Below are 18,314 nucleotides of genomic sequence, written 5' to 3'. Positions count from 1 at the left end.
ACAAAGGCTGCTGCATTTCAACACAGAATATGCAGAGTGACATGGGATGCACTGGCAACAGAGAGGAAAGACAAGTCCCTACAAGGGTAATTTACAACTCTGCTGTTTTAGTTGGCACAGTGTGTGCATTTACTGAACCAGAGAACACAGCCCAAATACCACAGCACCAAGCCTGTTCCTCTGATCAAATGTTTGTTTATACATTGAGTTACAGCTCAGACATGAACTATGTTTTAACAATACTGCTTAGAAGATCCAGCCATAGGTAGAAGATTTTTTTTCTGTAGTCCTTTTTAGATCTTTCTGGTGAAAGCAGACTGGAGCAAATAGCTTCTTTTCATGAAGAACCACGACATAATTTTAAAAATCAAGTTGATGCTTCGGAGTTGTAGGTCTCGGCATAAACTGCAACAACTTCAGGGTATTTGTGCTGATTCAGTTGTTCAAGTCCTCTCTTACCTGTAGCCTGGTTTGTACACCAACAACTGCTCTGTTGTGCTACTGTGTGCCCAGCTGCCTGCTGCTGCTGCTGGCTGGGATTTCTGTGATGTTGGAGATGGTCCTGGAAGTGTGGGAAACCTGTCATTGGTCATTCTCCATGGCTTCTGAGCTGAGAGGAATGCTTTCCTCTTCCTCCAAGCTTGGCTAAATTTGGTTATTTGCAGACAAACTTTTGCTTGTAAAATCTCTTTGCACCCTTCCCATTTGCATGTATCTCTGTATATGATTTGTCAGGATGTGTAATTCTTAATAATATAATGCAGAGTAAGTATTTTTGGATGGAAAAGCCACTCACCTGGGTTAGTACTCACATTGAGTACTGTGTGCAGTTTTGGGCATCACAGTGTGAAGAATACATTAAGCTGTTAAAAAGGAGACCACGAGGATGGGGAAGAATCTGGAGGGGAAGCCACAGGAGGGGTGGATAATGCTGTCAGGCACATGGTGAGATTTTTGGGGTGATCCTGTTGGTCCCTTCCAAATGAAATTATTCTGGGATTCCGTGAGTGCTGAGCGCGGGGAGGCTCAGTGAAGAGGCATCCCTGGGAAATACCTTTCTGCTGCTTTCGGCTGTTCACTGATGGCAGAGGGTGTGTGGAAGGACAGCAGCAGCCGCTGTTCCAGGCAGGAGGCGGCGCGGCCGCCGGGCGCTCGCTCCCGCATTCCGGGCATTGCTGCGGCCCCGCCCCGCCCGCGGTCCCGCCCCGCCCCCGCGCGCCCCTTAAAGGGGCCGGCACCTCTCCCTCAGCCGCCTGCCCCGCCCCGCCCGCCCTTCCCGGCCGGGCAGCGCCGCCATGGCGCTGGAATTGGAGCCGTCCGCGGCTCCCCTGAGCTCCTTCCTGAGGGACTTTCCGGCGCCGCTGGGCCCGGGGGAGCCGCTGCCCTGGAGCTCCGCGGGGAGCGGAGCCCTCAGCAGGGCCGAGGTGCCGGGCGCGCTGGCCGAGCGAGCGAGGAGCCTCCTGGGCAGCAGGTGAGGGGGCGGCGGGGCTCCGGCCGGGCTCCGCGGGGCGCCGCTGGCGGCCGCTGTGAGGGAGCGGGGCTGCCCCGGCGGCGGGGCCGCGGCAGGTGCAGGCGCGGGAGGCGCTTCCCCTGACGCGGGGCCCGCGGGGGCGGGGGAGAGCCCTCCGCGTCTCTAGGGAATGTTGGGTTTGGAGGTTTATTTATTGTTATTCCTCCTTCTAAGTCACTTTTGGTCACTGTTAATAGCATGCTTCTAGTCAGGCCATAGGCCTTCGGCCCCGTGCCTTCGTAATATTGTTTGTGTGTGCTTTTCAAAAACACTCCTCTCCCAGTCTCGGTGCGGATTCAAGTCACAAGCCCGCAATTAGCGGGATAGGCGATTCCTGTGGTGGAGAGCCAACAGCGGGAATTCAGGGCATCCGTGAGGGTCAGCTTGCAAGTCTGGGAGGGAGGGAGGGAATCGGTGGGGAGCCTGCCAGGGATGCCAGGGGTGTTCAGCTCCCCAGCCCTCCCCAGTGGGACGGGCTTTTGTGAGTTTCTCAAGCTGATGTTTTCTTAAAACTCCAGGAGTGTGGTCACACCACTGCTGGAACACGCAGCTGCTCATCTGGGATGCTTCTGTCATCCCCTGACTGCATCCTTATAACCTTCATCCTGAGCAGTTTAAACTTCCTCTTTAATGCTGCTAAGACTTTGAATGTGACTTACTTCTTTTAGCAAGTTAGTGCTTCATCAAGAACAGGTTATTTCCCACCAATTTCTTGTCTCCTGATACTCCACTCTCTTACTGCACTTCGGCAGTAGGGCCTGTGCATTCCAACTGTTACAAAGTTCCTACCACAACCTGCTTCACTGACCTGCTTTTAAGGGTCAACAACGGGATTGTGGATGCCTGAAATAACGGATAGTGATCAGACTGTGCTGTGGTACTGGGGTGTGCAGGAGACTGGTTCTGGTTTGGTATATGCTGAATGTTAGCTGGTTACTAGAGGAATTTAATAGATAGTAAGTGTGGTTTGAATTACTTGCCTTTTTAACTGCCATTTGGTGAGTTTATGAACATCAAATAGATTTTTTGTTGTTGAAAGTGTATAGGGAATTTTTAGATATTTAAATTGTCTGGCAAATTTGCCTTAAGAATCAAGTTACTCCTACATATTACGGAGATGATTATGGACATAATATCACTCACTTAAATGGTGTGTCTAAATCTGAAGATGAGAAATACATAGCAAAAAATTACAGTTTCTTGTTTGTAGTTTAAAAAGGCCCAGATAATCATAGCATTATTTAGTTGTGCTTTGACTAAATTGCTCTTGAACAAAACACAGCTGTTGCATTCCACAGTGGGATTGCAAATTCATCATGTGTATTGAATCTTTGAACTCTGTGGAGCAAGAGTGGCTCTGGGTGAGTGCTTTAAAGAACAGAGTAATGCCAGTCTTGAACAAATACTTACCACATGGCAACCACTCTGCCACGTGGGCCAGGCTGATGCTCTCTACAATTGATTTAGAGAGGAAGGTATGAGGCTGTAAAGTTATGGGATGTGTTACTCAAACTGCAGTGCTTTAAAAATCAGTATTTCTGAGCTGCATATCTGCTGACATTCTGTTGTTGTCTGCTGGGCATGGTAAAAAGTGGAAACAGAAGAGGAATGATGGTTTTGCAATGCTTTCACCTCACCTGTCATTCCTAGTGTTTACACAGAGAGGAGCTTGCCAGTGTCAGAAGCTTCATTTTTCACATACCTGCCCTGCAGCCAGTTCTGGCTCCACAGCCTCTCTTGTGGAGCTGCCCAAGTCCTGAGCTGGCAATAAAAAAAAAAAAACAAAACAAAAAAAAAAAAAAAAAAAAAAAAAAAAAAAAAAAAAAGAGGAAGGGAAAGAGAGCTAAAGAAAGTAAAGCAGAATCAAAGTGCAGCAACCTACTTATTAATTCTTCTTTTCACAAAATGTTTGTGGAAAACAGAAATAGATAAGAAAAGTGTTTCTATGAATTCTCATGGCTGGCTGCAGGCAGCTCTGTGTTTGGGTGTAATGTAGTATACCTGGAGTGTCAAATGTAGGGATCCCTGCAGAATTGTAGCTCAGTTTTGGACTCCTATGACAAAGAGAACCTCATTTTGCAGTTTCAAAGAGGCTGCATTTTCCTGTTGTGTAGACTAAGTTCTTGCATGTGGAGAAAGACTGGTACAGCCCAAGGCCAAGACAGGAATCTTGTGTTTTGAAATTGCAGGCCTTCTTATAAACCCTGTAATTAGGAGCTAAAACGGAAATCTCTGAAGTGTGAGAAATTGTCAACATTACGTTTTTTTTCTCCATGTTTGTTACTGTGGATAAATTCAAAATGCTGCTTTGAAGGCTAAATAAATTCTCCTGTTTTGTGAATCTTCAATAAAATAGATGAGGGAATAGTAAGGAAATAAGAGAAAGCAGGATGTTAAAGATTTTAAGAAATGGGAAAATAAGGGTGGGGACAGACATTACAAGACATTTAAATGCTTGTATAAAAGTTGTTGAATATGCAGAAGGGTGCTAGATTAGTGACTGTGCAGGAGGTCACTGTAGCTGAGATCCGGTGATCTGCAGGCTGACATGGCAGCATCCCAAACACATGGACAGCAGCTCGGTGAAAAACACACACCCTCAAATATCACTGTGTTATTCTATACAGGTTTAACATCATAAAGGTGTTGTTGGCTGTGCCTTGCTGACTTCTGGCATTGTTGCTTGATCTCTATTTCCTAAGTGTGAGATTTCTCTAACGCTCCAGCATCACAGTGTGATTTACATGGTGATTAGTACTGATGAAAGATTTCTCTGTAGATCAAAGTGTTATTGGGAATCAAGTGTGACGCTCAGTTCTGCTGTTCTGCTTTTCATTTCTGTGTTGTCAGGTACTTCATTCACACGTACACAAATGTTTGGGTCATGCCCAGAAGGGCCCAAACCAATCATGTCCATAGCCAATAAAGGCCCAGCAATATCCTTAGCTCATGAGACTAAATATGGTGATGTTTAGCTTGTTCTTCTAGTTGCTTGGAGGCACAAACCTTTGTGCCTTTGCAATGAGGAATGCTGTTCCTCCACTACTGATCAGAATTTCTGTTGGGAAAAGAATAGACTAAGAAATAACTTTGTTTGGGTCCAACAAGGAGTTTCTGAATGTTGTTGTTTCTCCAAGGTTGCATACATCTTTTTACATGGAAGCAGCTGGATATATCAGGCTAATCCCTGAGTAACCTAATCTAAAATGAGTTACTTTAACAAATTTCTGCAAATGCAGCTACTGTAGGGAAACACCAGCTAAAACAGCAAGCCATTTTGCTCTCTGGCAGGCCTTGCCCCAAAATCACTAATCTGGTGAAGCTTTGCAGATATTTCTACTTTGAATAGTTCATTTAAATTGATATATTTAGCTGCAGTTAGCAGCAAGCAGTTCCATACATAACATTCTGAAGAATTAGAGCAGGCTTAAGTAATTTTGTTTTGCAGAATTTTAATTAACATGCAGTTTTGGGTAATAGAAGTGTTCTGATAGCCTATGAAAATAGGGGAATGTAAATGAAGCAGCCATTAGTTACTTCCTAAGCTTTAGAAATTAACCTGAAAGATTCTTGACTTTCACTGTAACAGAACATGAGATGAAATCAGACCCCCAAATATAGAAATTTTGTCTTCCCCTTGATAGGAAGTGAAACTTGTATGGCCATCCTGTGACATATCCAAAGAACAATGTGAAATTCCTGCAGCCTTCCTTCTGGAGGAGATTTACTACAATAACAGTTGAAAGACTTGGGCTTCCTGTTCTACCCCCCTCCAAGTGATCTGCTGTTTCCTCAGCATCCTGTTTTGTGACTTTGTGCTTTATACTGTAGTGCTTACACCAAGGTGTAGCCTTGGTACCTTTATTTCCAGTATTCTCTTCTTGTAGAGTAGTTAATTCAGCAATTCTGATATTTTGATGTTTTAATGTCATTTAAGTATGAGGAGGGGGAAAAGAAAATCTTATCTTGCTTCTGAGTTTGCAGTCTCTTCTTAAAATACTCTTTTGTCTCTTCCTCTGTGTAAACTACTTTCTTCTATGATCTCTGCTTTTAATAAATTCTCTTATTCCTAATTTGAACAATTTGATGTAATGCACTGGTACTTCTCCTTGCTTGGGAACATGTTTTGCATATTTTGGTCTCATAACCTGTGTGAAACCCCTTTCTGTTGTTGTTTCAGGATAAATGCTCCATTTTAAAACATGTTTAGGGCTTAATGGAAAAGTGGCTTTTGTGAAATTAAGCCTCTCCTGTTCTGTTCTGGGGTTTTTATTCCTGCTGAGAATGAAATGGAAGTAGCAGGTGACTCTTCATTGCATGCTTTATATAAAAACTGTTCAGTAATGACTGAAGGGCCTGAACAGATGGATTCTGGATTTTAAAGCTGCTGCTTGTGGTAATTTCATAAGAAAAGCTGGAAAAAACTTGTTTCATGTAACCATAAGAGATGGAAATTCTTTGTGTGGTATTGTTTATGTATTTGTTTTGATTCCCTCTTGTTTGTCTCCTTTAATGCCCTGATGTCATTAGCACAAGAAACAGCTTCCTGTGCATTGTAGAATGTCAGATGTTCTCTCCTTAATGGATATATATTTATACTTTTCTGGCCACCGTCACCCTGGGAACTCTGGGTACTGCTCTAATAAATGCTAATGCTTAAAGCTGCTTAAGTGGAAACATTCTGATTGATTATAAGAATAAAAAGAGAAAGGGAAATAAAAGTAGCAGATTGGGGAGAAAATACTGAATACAAGCAGCTTTTGTTTATGAGGAAACTTGTGACCTGCTATTATTTTGGCAATGTGAGAGGATCTTTCACTTGCTGGAGAACTGCTGGCATTTGCAGATCTGCACTAAACCCACTGCTGATAGAACTGTAACATGCTAGAAACACGCCCCGAGCCTGCAGTGACAGGGTGTGATCTGCTGCTGCAGAGCCCATGGAGCAAATAAGGGCACATCTTCCCTCAGACGTGAGGCAGCTGCAGCTGACTTCTGCTAGAGCTTGTGATTTCAGATACAGCACTTCTTTCTCCCCAACATGTGTGTATGTCCAGTCTGAAAGGAAAAGAGGGTTATACACTGGTGCTCTGGCCTGCAGTACCACTGCTGCCTTGTTGCCATGACTTTGGTAGTAATGTCTAGAAACAAAATCATGTCACTTTTTTTTTTTAAGTTTGAAAGATAAGCGATCAATACTTGGCCAGGACAGTTGGTAATCTGTTGTGCTTTATTTTATACAAACAGATTTCCTGACAGTACTGGGGGAGAATATGTGAATTTTGTGTAAGGAGAATTTGAACTCTTTTGCTTGCAAAATAGGTAAATAAAAATGCAGAAGGCTTTGTTTGCCATGTCCTGGAGGGGCTGTGTACCACCCTCCAAGGTGACACAGAGCTCATTCCTCTGCTCCCAGTGCTGAGGAGCAGTTTTTTGGGGTCTGTTATCCGCTGCACTACTCAGAGTCCTCCAAGCCACTGTAAGCTGGCTATGGAGCACTGCAGGTGGTCTGTCAGCTGTTTTCAGGCCCTTGTAAAAAATGTAGTTGTAGCTCAGGCTCTGCCCAAGGTGTGGTGGTCTGACCTTTGATGCTCTGGATGCTTCTCCCCTCACCCAAAGAACTGTTTGCTAGAGGCTTCTGAATTGTAACATCTCAAACTGGAGAGGGGGAAGAGGTGGGAGCATCTTTGAACTGGTGACTTGTTTGCAACACTTTGCTGCAAGTGTACTGGGCATTTAATGACCCAAATAAAAACAAATAAGAAGTTACCTTACTGGGTTTCTGCTTCCCAAAAGAACATGTATATATTTTGGTTTTTTCTTTCTGAAGACTGGTACGAAAAGGGTCAATAACAGTCTTACGATTGACCTGACATACGTGATTACATTGTAGCTGTGGTGGTGTGACAGCTGGTCTTTTGAAATGAAATAAAATAGATAACTAAATTGTGTTGCAGAAGAGAAACAAGGTGAACAAGAGAAGTAAGTTCTGTTCTGTAATTTATGCCAAATCTAAACTATGGAAAATATCATAATTGCATTCTACTTCCATGTGTAACTTTATTTTGGCCCAGAGGTATGTGTATCACCAGGAGCTTTGCATAGCTGCTTTTATCAGTACTGTGTCCAGAATCTTTCAAGGAGGAGGGTGGTGTATAAATTTAAGTGTCATCTTTATTAGCATAAGTATTACTTTACTCTTTAACTTACCTCTTTTATCTGTACTCAGGTTTTTGAAAGGAGTCTCTTATTTTACTGTGAGTGGCTGGAGGATACAAGCTCCATGACTTAGCTGCTGGTGAAGCTACAATGCCTCAAGTGCAGTGTTGCAACATGCTTTAATTCTTTTAAAATATTTTTATTGTGGTCAAAACACACCCTTTATGTTAGCAAAGAAATAGCCTGCAGCAAAGAAATTCAAAGTCTGTTTACTACTAGCCTGTGTGTGCTGAGGCTGAGTGTTTAGTGTTGCGTGTAAGAGAAATGGGGCTGACGTGTTTCTTCTGGGATTCCCCTAAAGCAGTATCCTGTGCATGTAACACACCCCACCAACTTGCCTCTTCTTCCCAATACAGTTGGTTTTCCACTTAGGAAACAGCTACAGTGTTCCTTCTGATTCATGGAGATTAAATTGGTTCAGCTTGGTTCAGCTCATCACCAGGGTGTCTTTGGCTTCTTTGAAAGGAAGATTTTAACAATAAGTGACGTTCTTCTTTGCTTACAGGAAAGGTTTGAAGTCTGCAATGGTAATTGCAGTGGGTTACTTTTGCACTGGTTGCCATAGGTACTGTGGCCGTTTCCAGATACTCTCCAGCCAAGTGAGACCTTGTAGCTCTCAACTAAATGAAAAAACCTGAATGAAAGATGCCATTCCTTGGAGTTCCATTTATTTGAGCTCAAGTCTTGCCAATATGGTGATGTTATTATAGTTAATAAAGTAATCACAAATATGTTTTGTTAAAAACTGAACTACATACATGGATATGTAGTTACATGGGTAATTTTTTAGATTTTTGTCTTTTTCAGTGTGTCAGAATCAATTGTTTGATGTTGTTGCTGTTGTTGTCTGCTGTAACAAAAAAGAGCAACCAATTTCTTATAAACTTGCAGAACTGGAGGGGGAGGAAATACATAAGAAGCAAAGCTGAATGAAGCATATCAGTACTGAGGAATCACTGAATTTTGCTTTAAGGAACTGGGTGGCGGCTGGAAAAAGTTGAGGGATGTGACATAATTTGTAAATTTTTTTCTTTGTTACAGGCATCCTGTAAGCAGAGGTTTATACAGGACTTCTCCATTATAGCACTTAGTAGATTTTCTTTTGTTTAAGCTGCTTTTTATGGATGCAGTTCAGCAATCCTGGACTCTGGAAAGTAGAAATGTACGACGTTTAAAATCCAACTATTAAGCCCTTTTCTGATGCTGAGCTGGGAACCCAGGCTAGATTTGTTTTTTTTTTTTTCTTCCATTATTGCAGGGAAATTCCAAAGATATCTGAAGCTGTGGCTCTCACTGTGCAGAAAAATGCATCGCTGTTTTCTTAATGTTTCTTGTCTCTATTCTTGGAGCTGAAATGTGGTTTGACTAAACCTTCTGACTTTCAGCAGCATCAACAACATATCTGACATTGTTTGTGCAGCTTATATTTTCATAGTCCTTTTTTTCTCTTACGTGAACAGCAACAGGAAGAAGGATTTTGGAGGGCAGGGGGTGCCATACCTGTTTTGGATGTATTTCTTGCCTGAACTTTCAAAAGGTTGTCTGTCAGAGTCATTATAAGTGGACATTGTTACTTTAACTGAGCTAGGAAGGGAACTGACTCCCCTAAACATATCAGCCTTAAAAAAGAAATAAAAAGCCACATTCTGTTTTCCCTTGATGTGACATGACTGCAGCTAGCACTGAAAGGGCTGCAAACACATTGACATCTATTTGAAGTACCAAAATAACTCATTAAATTGGGCTGTCACTGCCACAGAATGTGTGGCATAAAGCAGGCCTGTGTTGCAGCCTGCTGACTGACACAATGCTTTCTGTTTGCTGCCATGGGAGGTACTTGTACACGCCTGTGAAGATGTGACAAGCGCCTCTTTCAGGAGCACAATGGCAAAATGCATTTCAGCTTGTTGTCACTGGGATCTAAAACCTCGCAGCCTTCCCCTCCCTGCCCTTCTGTACACACAAACCACTCATTGCTGAGCAACATCACAGACCAGTTGTGTTCCACCATTTCATACTCCCCCGCAAACCAGTTTTATGCAGAGCTTTCTAAATGTTTCCTGGGAAAGCAAAGTCTTGTCCTTGACTTGCTGTAGGTGCCTTAATGTGGTACTTGCTTTGTGTAATTCAATACCTTATGGGAATCAAACGCTCAATGAACAATGGATAGAGTGGCTTTTTATGGATCTTGATGCTTATTCTTCATTGTGCTCATAGAAAATGGCTGGAACGTATGTTGTAGTTGTTAGTGCTTGCCATGAGACTGTAGTGAATATAGGAGTTATTTTATCATAGCCTCCTACTGGAATTGGATGGGACTTATTTGTTTACCGATTCAGAAGCATTATAGCAAATGTGTGCTTCTTATAAATCATGTGGTTTGAATAAAGCATTGAGTGAGCAGGAGATAGTGAGCAGATCATGTAGCATTGTCTTCTAGATGCCTACCTAAAAGCTTCATCGAAATCATGAGTCTTGGAGTCTCTTCTCATCCTAGTCCCCAGTCTCAACTTTTTGCAGCTTTTACCTGGGTGGTTTCTTTGGAAAACTTCCAGTCAGAATAAACTGAATGATAAGGGCTGTAGGTTAGCATTAAGCATGACTTTTCTTGTGAAGGGAAAGAGTTCCAAGTAATTTTTTAGAGATTTGTATCTACCACAGTGCTGAGATCTTGATACTATCTGTGGTGAGATTGTTGACTGCAAGCAAGAAATGCTGTGTAGTGAGTAGAAACAAAATGTGTGTCTTCAGAGGCTGGAATTGAAGGTAGCAGTTCTCATCTGAGAGCTCAAGAGGAAGAGGTACCATCTGCAACTGGAGTGTGAGTCAACAGTTTGAAAATGATTCATACACTTCTTCCTCTTTACGTTCTTGAGAAAGCAGTTGTCTAACTGAGGATCTTACTAAAGATTTGTGTGAATAAATATTGAACATATGGTTTGCTCTACTAGTTTACTAATGAAGTTTGTATTACTGTATGTAATGGTTTCTAAGTCTGAGGTCACCAGCCATACACTGCAAGGTTGTAGCTCAGTTTAAACTAATTAAGTCTATTTTGCTTTCACTTCCCTTTCTTACCAGCAGAGATATTTCACCACTTCTTGCAGCATCATTGATCCATGCTGCAGTTGATGAAGTTCTCCAAACAGACTTGACTGAATTTAAGCTGCAAAATGTGGAAGCAGAGGGAGAAGGAGAGGAGGAGAGGCTTACCTGTAAGTATACTTCTTCCATCTGTGGTTTTCCCAGAGGCTGTCTTTCAGAAGATTTCAGTGTTTTGAAATGTTTCCCAGATTTATTTGGTTAGGCTGCCTGGCAAGCAGCAGTGTGAGGAACTTCATTTGCTTTTACTGTGTATCTGTGGGATGAAAGGAAGCTGTGCTAGTTTTGTGGGCAACATACAAACACAGTGTCTGGAGCTCTGACTGATCCTGTGGATTGGCTTTCTGAAAGGGAGGAGTGTGGTGTTTTCCCTTTGGTAGAGTGACCTTAGCTAATTACTCCTGTGTTTTGACATTGACATCACCACAATTGTTGTACAGCCAGATCAACATTTTCAATTCATCCATAAAAAACATCTTGCTTTTGTCTTGGCAACCAGATTCTGGCTCCTCCACATCTTGAATATCCTGAAACTCCAGATCTTTCTCTTGGAAAAGTTGCTCAATAGTCTGTCTTTATGAATGATTTCTTTTCTTCCCGCTCTCCCCTATAAAGGTGGGATGCTGAGGGAAGAAGAGCCTTACATGTGTCTTCTACCTGATGCTTGCATTTTCTCCTGAGTGAGCTGGAGACAGAGCAAACCTTGGTGACTGAGTACTGGGTTTGTGCCTTGTGTAACAGATGGTCCTACTGCATTTATGTGCTGAAGTGTTTAACAGTAGGTTTCACCAGACCTTCAGTCCCAGTGCCAAGAATTTAAACAGAGCAGGATGCGGGGAGAGTAGAAGATAAAAATTAAGAAGAGATGTCTTAGGCAAAGTCTGTTCAGTAAGAGGAAATACTCACCCTTCCATTTCCCTGGGATGACTTGAAAGGCAGTTCAGTGTGCTGCAAACAGAGCAGTGCAATGGCTGGGATATGGCACCAGCATTCATGTCCAAGTCTGAAACAGCAGGAGGGGGAACTCAGTTAATTAAGTCATGCTGCACCCTGGTTATGTCATCCCCTGCCTTAATGCTTGTGGCCTTCACTGACTGCAGCTAACCTGGCCTGGGGCAGGACTCTGCCTTGAGGGGGAGCTGGCAAATATGAGTTCGGTGTGACCACTGCAGCCACTCCCGGAAAGTCAGAAGAGCATATTGTAACTCACCTAGGATAATTACATGGGTTTGCACAAAGTAGTTGGAAACTGTTATCAGAGCATCCTGCAGTCACTATGCTGCAGACTCTTCATTGACTCACATGTAATTATCTTTGAGGTGAACTGTAGCAGTAATACAAGACACGAACTGCTATACATTTGTGAGCCTAGGATTATAATCTGTAATTCTGTATTTTATGTAAATCCTGGGCCCACAAACCAAAATGAACCCTATCTGAATAGTAAATAATGTTTAGAAACAAGAAGTAAATGAAGTACTTGATAGGTCATGGACATTTTCTTGGTCACAAGCATCTGATGTCTCTGATTGCTATATATTGGGGACATTTGTGGAATATTCAGGCTGCTGTTTTACTCTGAAGGGCATAAAGATAGGAATTGAGTCTACTTTTAAGATAGTGCAGGCAAAGTTGGAAAATCCTTGGGTGAGTTTTGTGTTGAACTAGTTCACATTCTCTCACTGTTCCTTGTTGACAGATGCCCCAGAGCCCTCCCTTTTCTGATGGTTGGAAACCCTCTTTAATTTCCATTTTACATATTCCTGTCTATTTTTTGTTCCTTCTTATGCCACCATTGCTGTTTAGATCAAATCTCTGTTGACCATTAATTCCTCTATCAAACAGGATGGAAATCTGCTCATTGTTCAGGTACTTGTGTTGCCTGATCTCAGCAAGGAGCAGCTGCTTTAAAGGTGTTCATTTTCCTGCACCCTTGGACTTGTAATTGCGCTTACATCACTTTTACTGTACAACTAAAAGGAAAGCTGTTCCTCGTGCTACAGCACAGTATGGACTCTCTTCCTGCACTGCAGTAATAAATCTGCCAAAAAAAGCATTCTTGGAATGAAGGAGAAGTGATTATATAAAAGCACTGGGGGGATGCACATGTGAGTACCACTGTTTGTGGTACACTGCAGAAGCATTTTTGCTCTTAAGATACTAAATTCTTTGTCAGATTTCACAAGCTTAATATTTAAACAGCAATATGTGTTTTTGGTCAGTATGAGTCTAGTTATTTACAAATATGTAAACTAATAGCTGTAGGCAAGGCTGTCTGAGATGCTATCCTGTTTAGTTAGTGTATGGGATTATTTAACATTTAAAGGTTTTTATAGCTTGCCCATTAACACCTACATATTAAGCAAATCAAAAGTAACTTTGGTTAGTATGTAGTAGCTCATAATCAATGATGTGTGTTTAAATTTAAGCTTTCAGTTCTCCAGATGCATCTCTCCAGAGATGCATCTGAAGCTGGCCAGCCACTGTTGCTGAGGGAAAAAAAAAGTGCTTGAGAACCAGGAGTTATAAAAAGGAGCTCTGAGGAAGCTTTAATGTTAGCAGGAGTCAGGCTAAAATAGATATAGGAAAGATAGTTCATGCACTGCAGTTCTTTAGAATATACACTAGTGGCCAGCAAATTATTTTTGCTCTATAAATGTTCCTTTCAGTGCATTTTGAAGTTAGTTGATTTATCATTGAGGCAGGTTTCTTACTCAAATAATAAAACTTTCAGTTGTTACCTCTTTGGAGGTATACTGTGTTGCAAAGCTAGACACAATGCCAAGCACCAAGCCATTTAGTCTGATGAACAACTTTGGATTAATTGATCTTTGGGATCTATCCAGAAAAGGATTTGGGTGTCTGGCTGGAGCTTTTCACACTATGCCCAATGGGTGTTTACAGTTCTGCTGTAAACAAAGCTGGAGAGTAGCAGAAGTGTTCTGTTCCTGCAACTCCTACAACCATGAGTATTTAAAAAGATAAAGATAACAGCTTAAAATTCTAATCTGCTCAGCTCAACTATAAGTTGAGCTATTGACCTCAGCAAACATTTTCAGACTTCCTTATTGTTTCAGTGGAAGTGGTTCAGTAGGACATAACCTGACCCAAAGCCAGCCCACTGCTTTTTCAGCCCTTGTGTCCAAGACAACAATCTCATCTTGAAGGTTTTTCTGCCCACTTGACGATTCCCTTTTATTTTTCAGTATGTACAAACTCCTACCACTCTCTTACTAATTTTGCTTATATAATAATGACATTGTCTAATATACTAGACTGTTTTTTTGTCTGTTGGGATTTTTGTAATGTAATCACCTGCTTGATAAACCTCTGTTTTGAAAAAGAGCTAGCAAGTAAAGAAGCTCCTGTTATCCTTAATAATACACTGTTTTCCTTTGCAACTTTCTCTCCACATTATTCTTGGGACCTCATTTTAATTCTTACAGAGCCTGTAAAGGTAGGGTGCTATATGTGTGTATGTAGTTGTAGGGGAGGAGACTGAAGGAAAGACAGGCCAAAAGATGGGATTGTGTAGGGAAGTGGGACACAGCAGTTACTGTTCTGTCTCTGTGCTGGCAGTGCTGGATGCAGAGTCGCTGCAGCGCTGCTTTTTTAACAAGCTGCGGGACGTGTGCTGTGAGTGGCAGAAGCAGCTGCCGCCGCTGAGGCCCCCAAGCCGCTCCCTCACGGTGTCCATCCACGCCATCCGCAATGCGCGGCGCAAGATGGAGGATCGCCATGTCCTGCTGCCCGAGTTCAACCAGATATTCGGTCTCCCAGTAAGTCTGGCCACGGCAGGGGAGGCTGCCTGGGCAGCTTTGCAGCATTGCAGTAAGCACAGGGCCCTGGTGATGGATGATCTGGGAATTTGTTGCCATAAGTTATTTATTGTGTCTGCACTGGAGCAAGGACTTCCTGGCTCAGATTGCTGGGGGCCAACTACTGCCCTGATGAAGTGATGCAGGGAGGATCTTGTGACTTTGGGATTCATGTAATAAGTTATGATATGAGAGATGGGAAGTTCACCTAGTGTTGTGTTGCTGGAGTTACAATGTTCTTGTGACTGACACAACTTATATATGGATTGAGAGCAGCCCTGAGGAGCAGAATTTGAGGGTGTTTGAGAAGCTCAATGTGACCCAGTGATGCGTGCCTGCAGCCCAGAAATCCAAACATGCCCTGGGCTGAATCAAAAGCAGTGAGGGCAGCAGGGTGAGGGAGGGGAACATGCCCCTCTACCCTGCTCTGCAGAGCTGTGTCCAGCTCTGGGACTTGCTACATAAAAATGAGGCAGACCTGCCGGAGCAAGTCCAGGGGTGGCCACAAAGATAATGAGAGTGCTGGAGCATCTCTGCTGTGAAGACAGGCTGAGAGCTGAGGTTGTTCAGCCTGGAGAACAGGAGGCTCTCGAGACACCTTATTGCAACTTTCAGTGCTTAAAGGGGCTACAAGAGAGGTGCTTGGAGCAACCTGGTCTAGTGGAATGTGTCCCTTCCCATGGTAGAGGGGCTGGAATTAGATGGTCTGTAAGGTCCCTTCCAACCCAAACCATTCTGTCATGTGGAGAACAGAAATTGTACAAGTGCCAGTTCATGAAACTGCCAGAGGACTGCATCACCTGCTGCTTCAATGACAGGTTATTTTTAAGGACATTAAGTGACTAACAGCAAACAAAGAAAGTAATTGGCCTGCAAAGTACCCATTTTATCCATTTTTTTACATATGTAAACAAACTTAAATTGCCATTTGTATGGAAGAAAGCCCAGAATAAAGTATCTTCGCTTGTTGGTACCAGTCTGGGAACTATTTTGGTTTCAAACACGAATGTCTTCCTCTCTTCCTCCCTGCAAAAGGATGATGTTGATCGCGCTTACTTTGCGGTGTTTGATGGCCATGGTGGAGTGGATGCTGCCAATTACTCAGCAACCCACTTACATGTAAATGTTGGGTTACATGAAGAGATTGTTACGAATCCAGCTGAGGCCTTGAAATGCTCTTTCCAGAAGACAGATGAAATGTTTCTTTTCAAAGCCAAAAGAGAGGTGAGTGGGTAGAGATTAATTCCATTGTATTTAAATAACACTGAGAACTGTTGGACCACGTGGTATTATCCAGAAAACTCTGACGGTACAGTTTATTTGAATCACTGGCTTATATATGAAATTATGCTACATATAAAGGTTTTCTTTGATGTAATTATTTCTTATTTTGATGAAAACCAGTGCTTGGGAGTTGAAGATGAGTAATTGAACAGAAGTGCTAAAGTGATTTAAATGATTCTGACATATCAGTTATTTGAGAGAATACTGGTGCCTCCTTGTCTAAACCAGGCAGCCTCTAGATATTCTGCTGTCCTACCTCTTACCTGGAAAAGAGATTTCTTTCTTCCTGATAATATGGTTGCTATCTTCCTCTTTCTTGTCCCACCATTAGTGTCACTGGTGGTTGTGAATGAAAAATGTGTTCTATGATTTAAATCAGATGCCTCAGTTCATTAAGCCTATTGATTAAACTTTGAATTAAGTTGGTACAATGAACATTCTTTCTTCAAATCTACATTACACTGTTTAAGAACTCTTATTATAGCAGTACTGTGGAAGTACTCATTGTCAATATCTTAGTTTGTGTCAATGAGATATGAAAGAGGGACCAGTATTTCATAAGATCTGAGCTCACTAATCTTTATAGGGAATCTAGGACAGTTAGATGTTTTTCCTTTGTTGATATTCTCATTTAAATATCCAAGGATAAGGAGATTGGTGTGGCGCAAGGTACCTGTAGTTGCTAGTGGTCAAAATGGAGAATGTGAAAGGGATTAGAGGGACATGTTTTTTTGTGAAATGTTCATTCTGCTGAAATTCAGATCCTCTTGCTTTTCTGCATGTCTCTGTTTTAAATAACAGCTCTTAGACGCCTAGGTCAGTTTTGAAATTAACAGCAAGAGAAGGAAGAACATAAGACAATATTAATCATCTGCATATTAGAAACTATGTTTATAAGTAGTTTATTCCAAGTCTTTTTATTATTTTGTACTTTTTTTCAAGTACCTAAATTAAGATTAACAGGTCTAATCTACTGCATTTAGTGTGATTAAACCTCAGTTTTCAATATTGCCATATATTCTAGTAGGGCTTGTTGAATATTCACGTGGCATCTGTTTTCCTTCTGTAGAAGCTGCGGAGTGGCACAACAGGTGTGTCTGCATTGATTGTGGGGAACAAACTACACATAGCATGGCTGGGGGACTCTCAGGTGATGCTGGTGCAGCAAGGGAAAGCTGTGACATTAATGGAACCTCACAAACCAGAAAGAGAAGTAAGTCTGACTTATTTTTTCCTCTTAAGTGTGTGATGTCAGATTCTGTCTTGAAACCCTTTGGAGTCAAGCCTTTGTGTTTGATTCTTTACATAATTACATATACTGTATGTTAGGATGCATGGAATTAACAATTTCTTGGTTTGCTTCCACTTCTGTGTCTTGACAAGGTGATCCCTGCACTTTACCTGGTTGGAAGTACTAACGAATGGTTCCGATAGTCCTGACTTCAGTTCTTGCTCAGACTATTCAAAATTTGCAGTAATTAAAGACTTTCACAGGATTTTTATGTATGAATTTAAATCTGCCTGTTACAAAATATGTTAGTAAATTGAGATTAATAGCAATTTAAAATGTTAGCATAATGCAAAACTTTTGTTATATGCAGTACTGTCATTGAAAAGCTAATGCTAATTCATTGGCCTAACTGGCTTAAAGTATATTGTATGTCCTACCTATTTTAAATAGCCAGATATTTTATTCCATGGAATTGGATGGGGACTTTGCAATTTCAGCAGAGTAGTTAAAGGAGTATCAATGCAAAGACTGTTACTTAGCATAGTTATCATGTATTTCATTCTGAACGTTTTATGTATTCACCCAGTTGCTGTATGGAATGGGAAGAAGTGGCAGGAAAATTTCCTCATCCATATAGGAAAGCACATGACAATACAAAAACTTGAGAATTCTGCTGTTTTTGTGGACAAGCCATAGTAGGGATGGAAAGTAGTGGTTTGAGTAATCCTATGTGCTTGTTTCTATGCTATTTTCTGATGTGTGTTTGCTATATTCATTGTAGAAATACAGAAGCTGGAGAAGCAAACAGAATGTATTCCACTGTTTTTCAGGATGAGAGAGCAAGGATTGAGACTTTAGGTGGCTGTGTGACCTACATGGACTGCTGGCGGGTTAATGGTACCTTGGCTGTTTCCAGAGCAATTGGTGAGATACACCATCAGAATCAGTAAACTCTGGATTAAATTTGATCGAAACACACCACCCGAGACTGTGTTTACTGTAAATGGTGGCTTGTTCAGCATCAAACAAATAGTAAACTACTTACTGTCTTTCCCATAAGGCAAGGACTTACATGGCTTGCAGCTTATTGGTCACACCATCTTACATCAGTTTAACCATGAGCATAAAATGTTGTTTTATTTTACATACT

General features: G+C 41.9%; 1 protein-coding gene across 4 annotated transcripts in view; it reads left to right on the top strand.

Moving 5' to 3' along the window:
• The first annotated feature begins 1,261 nt into the window (after window positions 1–1,261).
• PPM1F (protein phosphatase, Mg2+/Mn2+ dependent 1F) overlaps window positions 1,262–18,314 on the top strand; it is a 97,296-nt gene continuing 80,243 nt past the window's right edge. For 3 of the 4 annotated variants that reach the window (XR_008841664.1, XR_008841663.1, XM_056504045.1), the window contains exons 1-6: window positions 1,266–1,471; window positions 10,811–10,944; window positions 14,411–14,610; window positions 15,685–15,873; window positions 17,003–17,146; window positions 17,995–18,088. Coding sequence is in view for 2 of the 4 variants with exons in the window: in XM_056504045.1 (XP_056360020.1) it covers window positions 1,296–1,471; window positions 10,811–10,944; window positions 14,411–14,610; window positions 15,685–15,873; window positions 17,003–17,146; window positions 17,995–18,088 (937 nt within the window). In the remaining 2 variants the exon portion in view is untranslated. Of the gene's footprint in view, window positions 1,472–10,810; window positions 10,945–14,410; window positions 14,611–15,684; window positions 15,874–17,002; window positions 17,147–17,994; window positions 18,089–18,314 lie in introns of all 4 variants that reach the window. The other variant, XM_056504048.1, reaches the window with a different exon arrangement.

The sequence above is a fragment of the Oenanthe melanoleuca genome, chromosome 15 (assembly GCF_029582105.1).
Source record: "Oenanthe melanoleuca isolate GR-GAL-2019-014 chromosome 15, OMel1.0, whole genome shotgun sequence".
NCBI lineage: Eukaryota > Metazoa > Chordata > Aves > Passeriformes > Muscicapidae > Oenanthe > Oenanthe melanoleuca.
Note: the sequence above shows the minus strand (reverse complement) of the source record. Positions and strands in the feature narration are given on the sequence as shown.